At 34.7% G+C, this 13,250-nt stretch overlaps 4 protein-coding genes across 9 annotated transcripts; 3 read left to right on the top strand and 1 right to left on the bottom strand.

Moving 5' to 3' along the window:
- Positions 1 to 2: 2 nt before the first annotated feature.
- Positions 3 to 1,694, top strand: LOC140173194 (uncharacterized). 2 transcript variants are annotated; one of them, XM_072233788.1, is made up of 4 exons: positions 3 to 721; positions 797 to 954; positions 1,034 to 1,170; positions 1,257 to 1,694. In XM_072233788.1, exons 1-4 carry the CDS (start codon positions 492 to 494, stop codon positions 1,422 to 1,424), a joined length of 693 nt encoding a protein of 230 aa, XP_072089889.1. In that variant the 5' UTR covers positions 3 to 491; the 3' UTR covers positions 1,425 to 1,694. The 2 variants fall into 2 exon arrangements, with proteins under 2 accessions (XP_072089889.1, XP_072089888.1); XM_072233787.1 differs by having other exon boundaries at positions 100 to 721; positions 1,254 to 1,694.
- A 959-nt stretch (positions 1,695 to 2,653) lies between these two features.
- Positions 2,654 to 6,177, top strand: LOC112795511 (uncharacterized). 4 transcript variants are annotated; one of them, XM_025837465.3, is made up of 5 exons: positions 2,654 to 2,998; positions 3,963 to 4,500; positions 4,871 to 5,275; positions 5,479 to 5,678; positions 5,752 to 6,177. In XM_025837465.3, the coding sequence occupies exons 2-5, from the start codon at positions 4,065 to 4,067 to the stop codon at positions 5,998 to 6,000; spliced, it is 1,290 nt and encodes a 429-aa protein (XP_025693250.1). In that variant the 5' UTR covers positions 2,654 to 2,998; positions 3,963 to 4,064; the 3' UTR covers positions 6,001 to 6,177. The 4 variants fall into 4 exon arrangements, with proteins under 4 accessions (XP_025693250.1, XP_025693246.1, XP_025693247.1 ...); XM_025837461.3 differs by having other exon boundaries at positions 2,688 to 2,998; positions 3,963 to 4,530; XM_025837462.3 differs by lacking the exon at positions 2,654 to 2,998 and adding an exon at positions 3,255 to 3,351 and having other exon boundaries at positions 3,963 to 4,530.
- A 1,112-nt stretch (positions 6,178 to 7,289) lies between these two features.
- Positions 7,290 to 9,024, top strand: LOC112795510 (reticulon-like protein B22). 2 transcript variants are annotated; one of them, XM_025837459.3, is made up of 5 exons: positions 7,290 to 7,825; positions 7,910 to 8,051; positions 8,135 to 8,204; positions 8,329 to 8,394; positions 8,716 to 9,024. In XM_025837459.3, exons 1-5 carry the CDS (start codon positions 7,614 to 7,616, stop codon positions 8,832 to 8,834), a joined length of 609 nt encoding a protein of 202 aa, XP_025693244.1. In that variant the 5' UTR covers positions 7,290 to 7,613; the 3' UTR covers positions 8,835 to 9,024. The 2 variants fall into 2 exon arrangements, with proteins under 2 accessions (XP_025693244.1, XP_025693245.1); XM_025837460.3 differs by lacking the exon at positions 8,329 to 8,394.
- A 768-nt stretch (positions 9,025 to 9,792) lies between these two features.
- On the bottom strand, positions 9,793 to 12,262 carry LOC112795509 (probable mitochondrial adenine nucleotide transporter BTL1). The gene is made up of 6 exons (XM_025837458.3): positions 11,905 to 12,262; positions 11,523 to 11,675; positions 11,349 to 11,443; positions 10,933 to 11,266; positions 10,609 to 10,846; positions 9,793 to 10,444 (listed from the first exon to the last, which is right to left on the bottom strand). The coding sequence occupies exons 1-6, from the start codon at positions 11,956 to 11,958 to the stop codon at positions 10,191 to 10,193; spliced, it is 1,128 nt and encodes a 375-aa protein (XP_025693243.1). The 5' UTR covers positions 11,959 to 12,262; the 3' UTR covers positions 9,793 to 10,190.
- Between the last annotated feature and the right edge of the window lie 988 nt (positions 12,263 to 13,250).

The raw sequence follows: 13,250 nt of genomic DNA, 5'->3' as shown, positions 1-13,250 counted from the left end.
AGATAACTTGTTGTAAGGACAAGACTTTTCGTATACTACAACTAGTGATCTGTGACATTGACAACAATAGCTCTCCGAGTCCATGTATTTCCAGATTGAAATCTCTCAAACTATAAATAGGAAAGAGTCAGCAGCTAGACTCGAATAAAGGTGTCACCTCAGTTTTTGTTTTCAACTTGTAAGGCGATGATTCATTACTATAGAGCTACGTGAAAGATTCCATGTCAGACTCATGTCTTGCAATAAATTCGTTAAACTCGAGATGAGGCAGAATGGAAGCCCATTCTGATTCCCTATCTCTGCTGTATGTATATATGGACCGTAATATTCTATAATTTGAGTTGGGTAAGATGAAAAACAATTGGTTGCAAAATACGAGAGTGGTACGTCACTTGCTAGTCAGCAAAAGGCAACCGCTTTATTAGTAATTAAATTGGATATTAAAAGAGGCAACAAACAGCAAGCACCTACCAATCAAAAAGGAAGGGAAGATGGAAGAAGAGGAGGAGGCGGGGATGGGGAAGTTGCCGGAGCATGTGGTGACAGAGATATTCATAAGGGCGGGTGTGTGGGAGTGGCCCCAGATATCGTGCGTGAGCAAGAAGTGGGCTTCCATGTTCCGCAGCGAATCTTTCTGGCAAGGCGCTCTCTCCTTCACTTACCCCTTCTTCGCCAATAATTCCTGGCCAGGCCCCATTCCTCCTCCCCCTCACCCCAAGAGGTAATCGATCACATCACGCACCTTACTTGTTTGACGAAATGCTTCTTAGTTACTACTTCCTTCTTCTCATCGCAGGAGATTCATGGCCCTCTATATCACCCAACACCTCTTTGCTTCCGATCCTCACACGGACGAGGTCATCGGCCACTGCTACCTCTTCCTCAGGGACCAGCTTCACCTCCATCCCTCTCTTATGCCCCCTCATTCTGGAATCCTTCATGGAACCCTTATTGGTGTTGTACTCTCACGCTCTTTCTTGCTTCTTTCTTCATCATGATTATTATTGCAATAACATTCTTGTCATCTGAGCAGATCAGTTCATTGCTTGTGGCAAGTCCAGAGACGTAGCCCACGATCTTGCTTCTCGAATATGGCTGGCTGTTGTTGACAATCTCCATGAAGACCACCACACTTATTCTTTGCTTAAACGCCTTGCCCAAGAAGGGGATGTAAGTCCACCTTAGCTGCTTGTTCCTTTTGCAACCTACTTCAATTCAGCACTATAGTAGCATCTTATTCGTTTTATTTTCAGCAGATCTTTCTTCCATACCCATACACTAGATCTGTCAAAGTGCAATGGAGGGTGTTTGAGAAGCTTTTCACCGATTTCCGTGATTGCTTCAACAATCTAGATTATTATGATATTTTGGCATGTGCTAAAAGCAGGTTTCACCCTATACCATCTGCTTGGTTAGGTCGCTAGTTAGCAACCACAACAAGCCCATTCTTTTCCAAACATCAATTCTTGTTTATTCAGATCCAAATTATAGGGTTACTCTGCTCTCTGTAGCTTGTAACTTGTAACAGCAGTTGCTGTAATGTATTATATTCTATTAGATCATTATCGCTAGAGTTATCTGCATTCTGCCCCGCCGGTTTTTTCAACAAAGAATCTTTTACCTGCATAACTCAAAATCTCTATTATTGTAACCATTAGTAATAAGAATAAAGTGTCGCATTATTTTGGATTAAATTTTATGAAGAGCAATGTATTATTATATTATTTATCAGTTGTGCTAGGTGTATATCAAAATTAAATATTAAAATTAGTTATCAGTATGAAATATATATTAAAATATAAATACATATTAAAAATAAATTAAATAATATATATTTATGTACAAATATATTAGTAATTAATTTTTATAGTTAGTTTTAATGTACAAATAATATTTTAATAATTTAAATATTTTGTATCTTTAAAGACACATTTTTTTTAGTGTCTATAAAGACACATTTTAATAGTATAGTATATGTTTTTCTTTAAAGTATTTAATATATGGAAAATATAAAAAATATTATTTGTCAATAATTTTTAATAAAATCTTCATCCTTTTTCATTAACCTTTTCTATTTTCATAATTAACGCAATAAAATGATGTCCTACGTATCAACCTAAGATTATTATTTTCACTTTTTAATTTTTATTTTTTCAATTTCATAAACATTTTGCATACTCACAAGTCACAAGTCACAAGTCACACCACTACCACTCGGGTCTCATAAAAAAATTAGTTTTCTCAGCCCAATTTTAGATCCAAAATTAAAAATGTCCGAACTTATATTAAGCCCAACACCACATTGGCTTGGCAATGCCTTCATCTCAGCTCAACTAGATTTTGTTATTGAATTTTTTTTAATAAATTTTAAAATTCTCATAAATTACAAATAACTACAAAACAATTTTTTGTTAGTATTTGATAAATATTTTAACAAAGAATTTCTATTATTCCAAAATATAATAATATTAAAAGCCGAAATATCTTTTCTTTTTTGTTGTAAACAATTCCATTATTCTTCGTATGGAAATTTGAGAGGTAAGTATCCAAACCAAAATAAACAAACACAAACCAAAGCTACTTTTTTCGCGGCATTCTGACAATATTCTGCGTACGACTATACTGTCCTCTTCTACTATTCACACACTCTCTCTCTCTGCCTTCGTGCTCCCCCATCCCATCTCATTTCATTAAAAATTAAGCATTTTCCTATTTTATTTTAGGAAAATGTATCTTCGTTAACAGCCTTTATAATTTTTTTATTGGAAAGTGAAATATCGAACAAAACAAAACAATCGGAGTGCTAAGGACAGTGCTCACATTTATTGCATTTCTTTTTTTTGAAAAACATTTCTTTTATAGTTTCAAACACTGCACTCACTCACTCAAGTGACTCAACTCTTCCCTTCCTTGTCTCTAGGGTTTCCCTCTGCAATTTCAGCTCTTCTGGGTCTTCTCATGTGCCACATTCATCTTATCAAGCTTCCTAACTCCTTAGGTTTGTGTAGAAACGCAATATTCCGTGTATTTTCTCTTCTGCTTTTTAATTTTTGTGGCGATTCCCATTTCTGCATTGCATGTAACTTTTGATCCTTATTTTGTCCATTTCTTCACTTGCTGCTTCCTACATGTGCCTTTTTTTTTTCTTTTCTGCCTTCCTAGCTCAGAGGTTATTTATTTATTTATTTATTTTTTACTTAAACAGAAGTAGAAAAGAAGCAACTTATGTGTATCTGAGATCATCCTCATTGTCTGTGACTCTGTGCTCCCAAATAATAATAATAAAAATGTTTTCTTTTCTTGTTTGATGTTTAATGGACTGCAAAACTTGAACATAGGAAGAATGTGCAAGTAAATACGCATTTTGAGAATAGAATCACGAGTTTCTGATCTCTCTGAGTGCTCATTGCTGTTCTCACTGTTATGCCAAAACTGCGTTTTCTATTTCATTTCTCAATCCGTGATGCTCTTGGCAATTTTAGAAGAGGTTCAGATTCAGCTGAAAATTCTTTCCTTTTCACCAACTTTCTATTAAGCGGGGGATTTAATACTTTAGCCTTTTCTCCCTCCTTCAAAAACTGTAAATTTTTTTTTTTTGGTTTTCATCTTCCTTGTTTCCCAATGGATACTAGCAGTAGTTGTTCTCCGATCCTTGCGGTTTATCTGAATCGAAAGGAATGACATTTACATAAAGCTAGGTATATGCTTGCTTGGCCACTAGATCACTCACGTGTTGAATCTAGCAGCTCAAGGTCCCCCCCCCCCCTCCCCCTCTTTCCTTTTGGTACTGTTAGTGTTTGGCTTTAGAGCAAGTTGAAGGTTCTTTTCTTTCATGGCTCCACAGAGCTTTATAATTAACTGCTGCTTGAAAAGCAAAGCCCAGTGTTTATGCTACATTACATTATGACATTGTTTGTGTTGTGTTGCTCAATCTGACAATCTGTCTTTCTCTTTGTTTGTAGGTTTTGATCTAAAGGATATGGAAGACTGGGTTCTGCTGGAATAGTTTTTCTTTTTTTTTTTTTTGGTTTTTTGTTGAGACTTGAGAGGCAAAGTGTTAACGCATGGATTTTTTGAAGATCAAGAAGTTCAGAAAATCTCAGAAAGCAGATGGAGGAAAGGATCTGGTGAACAAGGACGTGCTAGAGCCTGAGGAACCTAAACCTAACTCTGGCGGTCCTGATCAGTGTAAATCTGTGAATGCAGATCCTGTGGCGGAAACTGAGGATGATGATGATTTTATTACAAATGAAGTAAAGAGAAGGCTGAAAGAGTTGAGAAGAAACAGTTTTATGGTGTTGATTCCAGAAGAAGATTCGTGCCCTGAGGAAGGGGAGGATGAAGAGGACGAAGGAGAGACAAGCTCCAATGACTGGAGAGATGTGGAAGCAGAGGGTCAGCAATGGTGGCGTGGCTTTGATGCTGTATATGAACAGTACTGCGAAAGAATGCTGTTCTTCGATCGGATGAGCACGCAGCAGCTTAATGAAGTTGGCAAAGGTAGCTTTCAGTTGTTCCTGATTGCCAATGGTAAAATCATGTTTAAGCTTCATATGCATATATCAGTATTCAGTAATAGCTGGTATGCTGGCATTTTCTTAGCTTGGATTGAGCATATATCTAGGTTTAGTTTGGCTTGTTACTTAAAAGTGGGAGTTGGTTTTCATCATCCAGAATTTCTGAAAAATGTGTAGACAAGTTTCTCTCTGATTAAAATTTAGACTTTATTCTTTTGACTTGTGGTAAATATATGTTTGAAGGTGGTCTTGAATTGATGATGATCCTTTTACCACCTGCAAATTCCAATTTCTAACTAAATATGCTTTTTTTTTAATGTGTCTTTAAAACCATTACATCCTCATTATGTCAGGTCCACAGTATCCTTCAACTCCGTCACCAAGATCTGCATCAAGGAAGTTGGCATCTCCACTTCGTTGTCTTTCCTTAAAAAAATTTGAAGGTCCTGATGATGAGACTGAACATCTTCAGCAGCCAGAACATGATCCCTATCAGGATATTGAAACAGCATATGTTGGTCAAATGTGCTTAACTTGGGAGGCACTCCACTGCCAATTCTCTCATTTGAGTCACAAGATATCTTGGCAACCTGAAAATCCTACGTGTTACAATCACAGTGCTCAGCAGTTTCAACAGTTCCAAGTTCTATTACAAAGGTTTATTGAAAATGAGCCGTTTGAGCAGGGCCTCCGGGCCGAAATTTATGCTCGAACTCGGAACACTTTGCCTAAACTTCTTCAGGTTCCTAATATACAAGGTAACTTTACTGTGAATCATCATGAGTGTTGCTACAGCTATCACTTACAAGGGGAAATGTTAATTTTTCACATGGCAAGCACATGATATTGTCTAATGTCACATGTCTTATTTTTGTCCCACATTTTAAATTAATGATAAAATGTCAGTTGTCATGTTAGTATATGTCTGATGTATCATCAATTTTATTATGGTTGTGTTCAGGATCAGAACATGAATCCATAGATGAATCAGACTCGAGAGTTCTGGCTCCTGATCTTGTGAAGATAATTGAAAGCTCTATCCTAACATTCCACCAGTTCCTGAAGAGGGACAAGAAAAAGTCAGGCGGGGTCATCAACCTCTTTGGAAATCAGAGCCAGCTTGCAACTCCTCTACACCAGGTTCAGTCTACTCTTGAGAAGGTAAAGTCATATATATATAGATCCTTTGTTGACATCAATTCTAGTTATACACTAAGTTGTTTTGTAAATGCAGAAAGTGTTGAAGCTGAAGGAAGTGCGTAGAAAGAAGAAAGGGTGGAAAAAGAATAGTTGGCCGGAGAAGCATGAGGACATTCAGCTGTTGCTTGGGCTGATCGACGTGAAAATCCTGTCGAGGGTTCTGAGAATGACGAGGATGAGCAGAGAACAACTGTTTTGGTGTGAGGAGAAGATAAAGAAACTGGATTTTTTATCAAATGGTAGGTTAGAGAGGGATCCGTGTCCAAGCCTCTTCCCTTGCTAGTAATAGTAATGGAGACTCTCATGTATTAATTCATGTATGTACCAAACCATTGTTCTGCTAAAATTGTGAGTATTGTGTCGTGTGACATTTGGTATAACATAGTCTTCTGGTTAAGGAGGATTTCGTCATTCTTGTTGCTCCTTAGACTTAATTCAATCTTACCATTTTCACTTACAACATTCAATTTTCGTATAGTATTATTATTCATAAGTGATTGGAATAATTTCAAAAGTTATTTAAAAGGAATGAGAAAATTTAATTTCTTGACTATTTTTTTTTTACTTTTCTTACAAAAATTCGTTTAAAGAGTAAAATGATCAAATATGGAAAATGGAAAGAACTCGTTTTTTATGTAAATTGTAGACATTTGTATATCTTTTTATATTTTATTATTTTGTCAAATTAAAACCATTTTTAAAGGATTAAAATATTTTTTCTTCTGATAATAATTAAAGAGTTGGTTAGTTTGTAAAATCATTTGTTATTTTTATTTTCTATTTTCATTTTTTTTGAAAAACAGTTGTGATTTTTAATTAAAAGGAATTAACTAACTTGTGCTTTAAAGACACATTTTAATAGTATAATAATAAATATATAAAAAGGTTCCATTTTCAATAATTTGTAATAAAACTTTTTTTATGATATTTTTAACATGTACTTTTAGAACATAAAAATTACTAAAATTCAGTAAAAGAAATTATTTACATATAATTATCATTTTTATAAATTATCAATGTTTTTAAAAATATTTAAAAAGCTGCTTTTGAAAGTATATCAATAAATACTTAAATTTATTTTTATATTTATATTTATTATAATATTTTAATTTTAAAATTATTTTTTATCAAATATAATTATTATTTATACTTATTAAAAGTTAATTTTAATTTGATTTATTAGAGAAAAAAAATGCTAACTATAAATTAGACTGTTTTCTTTAATTGTTATTTTTTAGACCTGCTCAATATTTGGTAGGATTTGCAAAATGAATTTTATCTGAATGATTCATATTTTATATGAAAACAATATAAAAAATATGTGTATGATTTTCGAGGCTAATTTTTGTATACATGGATGATTTTAATATGAAATACGAAAATATTAATTATTTTAACATTTTATACCGTTATGATAATATGTGACGTTTTACAATATAATTTATGATAAATTGAAATTAAACAATAAAAAATATTTTATCTTTTATTTAATTTTTATCATAACAAAAAAAATTACTCAATTTTATTTATCCACGGCCACGCTATAATTTTATTATTAAAATATATAAAATTAAATTAAACATTCTAACACATATAAAGCTATTTATCCGGGGGTTTGGTCAAGTATTTGGCTTTGATTTTGATTATTCTTTATTCTGGGTTTGAAAGTTGAGTTGATTTGGTTTGGTTTGGTTTGGGAAGAAGAAGAAGCAGAAGCAGAAAGGTAGAAAGTGGTTGCGTTGTGTCCTCTTGTGGTTTGTGCTTAGAGTTGTCGAATCTCATTGCTCTACACTCTACTCGACGGAGAATTCCACTTTTGCTAGTATTTAGGTTTGCTTTCTTATGATTATCGGATTCGCGTATTGATTGAATTATTATCATTTGGATGAGAGAGAGATGGATGACAGAAGCAGCAGCAGAAGTAGAAGCAGAAGGGTTGGGGATGGAGAAATGGGAAAAGCAGTTATTGCATTGATATGCGGCACGCTTGTGTACTATCACTGTGCTTACCGCAATTCCAGCATTGTCTCCCTCTTCTCCGACGTCTTCATTGTGCTTCTCTGTTCCCTCGCCATTCTCGGCCTTCTCTTCCGTCAGATGAACGTCGAGTCTGTATTATTCTCTTTCTCTTGTACTATTCACTCTCTCTCTGTCTCTCTGTCTCTCTAACTTAGGGTTTCTCTTTTCGATAGGGTGCCTGTGGATCCATTGGAGTGGCAAATCTCTCAGGACACTGCTAATACCATCGTCGCCTGCCTTGCTAACACCGTCGGCGCCGCCGAGTCCGTCTTGAGGGTTGCTGCCACGGGCCATGACAAGAGACTCTTTTTCAAGGTATGTATGTATGTTTCTGACACTGATAGAGCATGGAGATCTTGAGTCGTCATGTTTGATTTCACTTGCCTCTCTTATTTCAGGTCATTTTTTGCCTTTATGTCTTATCTGCTCTCGGAAGATTGGCTTTGGGTATCACAGTTGCCTATGCTGGTACACCTTTCATCACTTGATCCCTTCTTATAATTTATGTGTGCTTCTTTTGCTAGTGAAAAGAGGCACCTGCAGTATCTAAATATGTGAAAAACCATAAAAGACAAGTGCTTCTTTTTAACAGTAATATCGCTCTATCATTGCTCTCCTCTTAAAAGCAAAATATTGGGGATTTTGAGGGGAAAAAAAGGTAAACTGAAATATTTGCTCTGCTTTCTTATCAGCTATCTTTCGGTCTTTTTAAGTTAAAACTACAAGTGTCTCCAGGATTGAAAATATTGTCTTAGACATGTTGAGAGTGTGCACTGCAAAAGAATCTACATCACTTCCCATGAATCACATTCATGTTTACCTCTATAGTTTGGATTTGGAATATGTTTTAGTAACTGTTAACATCCCACATTAAATGCTGATCAGCCTTACATTCATCTCGTTTGAGATCATTATGCGTATTTTTCTATGCTCTTGCTTGCTGTTGCTGTGTATAAACTCTCACATTGTGTTATTACAGGACTATGCTTGTTTTGTCTTTACATGCTCGCAGAATCTTCTCAATCAATCAGTTCGTGTCTTTCCTGGATATTGGGAAGAAGAAACGACACTAGTGAAGACCAAGACACCATCATGTAACTTGATCATTTTTGTACTTGTATTTTGTTCCAAATGTAAAGTTCACGCCGTAGCCGAATCTAGAGTTGCAACAGTTCAGACCCAAAAAAAAAAAATGCAATGATATCAATGTGCTTGATCTTAATACATAGATTTTCTACTTGCTTCACTTTACCACCAGAATAAAGGTTTTTCGAAAGTTGGAGATTGATTCGTCCAGTCTCATTAGATTTGTACTTTTTTAATCGTTTTAAATCACCGGTTATACAATTCTGGTTGCTTTTGAATACTCCATCTATTTCTTGTGTGACCATAGCTGCAAACAGCAGGCAAAATCAAATCCTACTTTACATTTTTTGCCTCAACCATTGGATAGTCTCAAAATTGAGCACAAATAATATAACAAAAGTAGAATCTATTACCACTGCGAAATAGAATTTAGGACACAGGATATAGCTATGCTATACACAATACTAAGATTATTGCTTAGGAACCAACCTTTTTTAACTAACAAAATAGTGGATGTACAAAGATTAAGTGAAAGAAAGACAAATTTAAAGGAAAAGATAAATATTGACAAATTATTTGCTAAAAAATGTTAAGTTTCTAGTGTTTTTCCTTGTAGTAATATCAGCCAAAAGTTGACGGTGAATGCACAAATATGTTGATAAATTGAAGCATTATGCAGTTGAAGAAAGCGAAGCAGCTGGCTGGGAGGCGTATTTATTTTATATATCGCTGAAGAGAAACAAGAGGAAATAGCTAAGAAAATGCTACTCCACAGTTGAATGAAATTAAAAATTGATACTCAGTCAATCAAAATAGCACTAAATTAACGTAACTGACATATAAATGCGAACTGCCATAAGCACTCAAATGAATGGATGAATTTTAGATAGATATATATACCCATAGTAGCAAACCAAGTCTTTTGAGTAAAAAAAATATTGACGAAAGCTTAGGGGAAGGGGATAAAAGATTTGTTGAACTTGTAGTCAGGCAAACCTACCAGGAATATTATTTGTATGGTTAACTAAGATTAAAGCTGAACTAATACAATTTGAGGATATGATAGGAGGAAATAGGAAACAGCAAATTTCTCCCAAACTCCTCCTTTCACCCTTTTGTATGATGAGAATCTCCATATCAATATTAAAATCTAAAAAATAAATAAATGAAAGAGTCAGGCTGACTGGTTAGCAGGAGTGAACAATCCCTACAAGCTAACCAACTGGCTGCTGAGGCCAAATGGTTATGCAATCCCTCTTTCTTATGGTATTTAATTCACCAATTCCCAAATTCGAAAACAAAAAGGGTTCGCCATGATTAACTTGCATAATCTGTGCAGTTAACAAACCCATGGTAGCTTTTGATAGGCTATAATGAATGACACTTTTGGACAACCAGTATGTCCTTCCATGCCTCATAGAACATCCAGGTGATGCCAGAGGACGGCATGACCTTCAAACAGCTTGCAGCCCAACCTCTGTAGAGTCCCTTCAAGCCTTCTTCTTGAATCACTTCTGAAAGTGCAGCTGCCATGTTTGGTGGGCACTTACCTTGTAAAGCTCCCACCATCAGCCGCTTCCTCGCCACCTCTAAGGGGAAGCTAATTGTGCTGGCAGTAAAACCTGAGCATGCACAGATGAGCCCAAATCAATCTTAGCTAAATAGCTAGTATAAGGTCAGGATAGATATAGAGATAGAATAAGCCACATACATAGATTAGGGTTTGAATTAAAAAAAAGGGGCACATTAAGTGAAATATTAAAGATATTGCTTCAGAATCTCTCACCCGCTAGAGCCCCAATCACAAGCATCTCTGGACGACTTAAAGACTTCTTATTTTTCGTCTCACAATAAGACTTCTTTATTGTATCATACATGAAGTAATAACATGTGCTGTACGGAAGCATGCCAACCAGAGTAGGTGATATACCAGCATAAAAAGCACCAATACCACCGTCTTTATAAATATTTCTAACTGCAATGCTCAAATTCGGGTAGACTTCAGGACTTACAGTCAACCGATCCTGTGATTACAAATTTACAATGCAGGTGAGAAACAATAGCAAAAGACTTGCTCATTCAGTTGAATACTTTGTGGCTTATTCGCTACCTTGATAACCTCAAGAGGGTGACAACAGAGTGTGCTGGCAATCCCTGCAGCTGCCCCGGCCACAGCAACAGGTGAAATCCAGGACAAAGACAAGTTCAAGTTGATGGAACCTATCTGCAACTTGGGGCATTCTTCCAGTTTCCATTTGTCTTGGAGAGATGTCATTGCCCGTTTTACACACTCAAAGGTGCCAAGCTCAATAGCTTGTGTAGGAATTATACGAAGCATATTGATGGTGTTTCCAGCCCACAATCCTTGCCAACCCTGCTCCTCTATAACCTGAACAAAGCTACCAGCTATATTTTTGGAGCCAACACCAACCACCATTCTTGTCCTGCATGGTTCACAGCATAGGTTTATAAAGAAAGATATATAATACATTACATTGTTTATAGATAAACGGAGAACTGAATAACCTGATGGTCTCAAGAGGGGCAAGTACGGCTTTAGTCATGGCTCCTGCAAGCGCCCCGCTAACAAACTCGCCAACCTCCCTAGTCCCCAGAAATTCCTGATGCCAGAAGCAGCTCTCAGGCTAAAAGGTACAATGACATCAACAATAATAATATGAACATGAATAAGGGACTAACTCGGAAAGCATGTGCAAGGTTAGGTAGTTGAAAGGCGGAGTCTTTGTCGGATTCCATAATGATCGACACATCTTTGGGAAGGGGGAGCGGAAACAGCATCATGCTGTACATGTCTCCGAAGACACCCTGCTTCTTAAACTTCTTCTGCTGTCCCTGCGCTTCGTATTCAAAAGCCATGGATTTAATTTGCCAACAGTTAACAACAACAGCCTCAACCTATTCGTTTGTGTGTGTTGTTTTAATGGTAAAAGAATAAGAAGGATGTGCTTGTTCCTAGAGAGAGATATATACATAGATAGATAGATAGATAGATAAATAAATAGATAGATAATAAACGCAATAGGAATGAAAAAGAAAATCGAAAGAGATTGAATAGACATGCCTGAAAATGAGAGTTAAGGTGAAAGTGAGAGGGAGAGGGGAGTTTTGGCGACATCTTAGATCACAGATATTTTTGTTTTGGGATTTTGGCAATTTCTGTCTCTCTGGAAATATCTATGCTTTTCGTTTTTTAGTTCGCGGCAGCGGAATGGGTGGTTGGTAGCTAGCTAGGGTAGGATTGTCTTGAATTCGGCGTATCACGAGTTAGATTAAAAGCTTAAGGCGATGGATGGCACCTCAGGCTTAGGCTGAGGCCTGAAACCAGCTGGTTAGGTTAGTGCTTTCCTTTGGCATCTCATCCCCTGTCACCACTCAGCCCGGTAAAGTAAACTTGCTTTTTTTTTTCAACTTTGAATTACTTCCAACTACGCTGTGGGTTCCACCTTTGACCTTACCCAACCACAGTATTTTCCGCCTCTTTCTTTCAAAATATTCTTTAATCTTTACTCCTTTTCTACCTATTTTCCTCTCATCTTTTTAAGTTTCTTTCCACTCTACCACTAGGGTTTTTGAAACCCATTTTAATTCATTTTAAATTATATCTAATCATCAAAACAAAAATATATTTAGGTTTTCCAATTAATTCAATTTTTAAAAATAAATAATAATGAAGAAAATAATAAAACACCATATAATTATATATGAGGATGCATTTCACTTAAATTAAATATTATATCTTTATAATTTATAATTTATTTATTTTAATACAAATAAAGAGTTCTTATATTGATATGGCACTCATTTGAGTTTAAGAATTGAGTTTAAGAATTATTTACTTAGAGATCGTCGGTAAAAAATTTTAAAATTTTATTTATAAATTATTATTTGCTTAAATTGTTACATTTTAAATTTTTAAATATATTTTCTTAGATTATTAAGTATTTAATTTTTAATATTATTGAATTAATTTAAAAAATTTATGTATAAATTATAAATTATTTGCTTAAGTTATTTTTTAAAATTTTTAAATTATAGTTATATTTTATTTTATATAATAATATTACGTTTTTATTTTTAAAAAAAGACTAAGGACTTGTTTGGGTGAGCTTTTAAGAAAAGATCTTTTTTTTCGAATTATCTTTTTTTAAAAAATCTTATGAAAAAATAAAAGTAATTTTATGTTTGGATATCTCATACAAAAAGATCTTTTTATCTATCAATTATATTTAGATATAACATTATAAAAATATTTATTTATTTATTTATTACATGAAAAAATATTTTTTTTTTAAAATATTTTTTAAAGAAAGATGTAAATTACAACTTTTCAAAAAAGATCTTTTTTATTTTTCTAGTACTTTTACTTTTACTACTAAAAATTTATCAAACACGCTAAAAAAAGATATT

This window comes from Arachis hypogaea, chromosome 4 (assembly GCF_003086295.3).
Source record: "Arachis hypogaea cultivar Tifrunner chromosome 4, arahy.Tifrunner.gnm2.J5K5, whole genome shotgun sequence".
Classification (NCBI taxonomy): domain Eukaryota; kingdom Viridiplantae; phylum Streptophyta; class Magnoliopsida; order Fabales; family Fabaceae; genus Arachis; species Arachis hypogaea.
Note: the sequence above shows the minus strand (reverse complement) of the source record. Positions and strands in the feature narration are given on the sequence as shown.

Excerpts from the sequence above, each read along its gene's own strand:
- LOC112795510 (XM_025837459.3), top strand. The coding sequence starts at position 7,614 with ATGGATGACAGAAGCAGCAGCAGAAGTAGAAGCAGAAGGGTTGGGGAT. Across the intron at positions 8,052-8,134 it reads ACAAGAGACTCTTTTTCAAG|GTCATTTTTTGCCTTTATGT; the intron begins GTATGTATGTAT and ends CTCTTATTTCAG. Across the intron at positions 8,395-8,715 it reads GATTTTGAGGGGAAAAAAAG|GACTATGCTTGTTTTGTCTT; the intron begins GTAAACTGAAAT and ends GTGTTATTACAG.
- LOC112795509 (XM_025837458.3), bottom strand. The coding sequence starts at position 11,958 with ATGTCGCCAAAACTCCCCTCTCCCTCTCACTTTCACCTTAACTCTCAT. Across the intron at positions 11,444-11,522 it reads ACCTTGCACATGCTTTCCGA|GAATTTCTGGGGACTAGGGA; the intron begins GTTAGTCCCTTA and ends TTCTGGCATCAG. Across the intron at positions 10,847-10,932 it reads ACCCTCTTGAGGTTATCAAG|GATCGGTTGACTGTAAGTCC; the intron begins GTAGCGAATAAG and ends TTGTAATCACAG.
- LOC140173194 (XM_072233787.1), top strand. The coding sequence starts at position 492 with ATGGAAGAAGAGGAGGAGGCGGGGATGGGGAAGTTGCCGGAGCATGTG. Across the intron at positions 722-796 it reads CCTCCCCCTCACCCCAAGAG|GAGATTCATGGCCCTCTATA; the intron begins GTAATCGATCAC and ends TTCTCATCGCAG. Across the intron at positions 1,171-1,253 it reads GCCTTGCCCAAGAAGGGGAT|CAGATCTTTCTTCCATACCC; the intron begins GTAAGTCCACCT and ends TTTTATTTTCAG.
- LOC112795511 (XM_025837461.3), top strand. The coding sequence starts at position 4,065 with ATGGATTTTTTGAAGATCAAGAAGTTCAGAAAATCTCAGAAAGCAGAT. Across the intron at positions 5,276-5,478 it reads TCAGGTTCCTAATATACAAG|GATCAGAACATGAATCCATA; the intron begins GTAACTTTACTG and ends GGTTGTGTTCAG. Across the intron at positions 5,679-5,751 it reads TTCAGTCTACTCTTGAGAAG|AAAGTGTTGAAGCTGAAGGA; the intron begins GTAAAGTCATAT and ends TTGTAAATGCAG.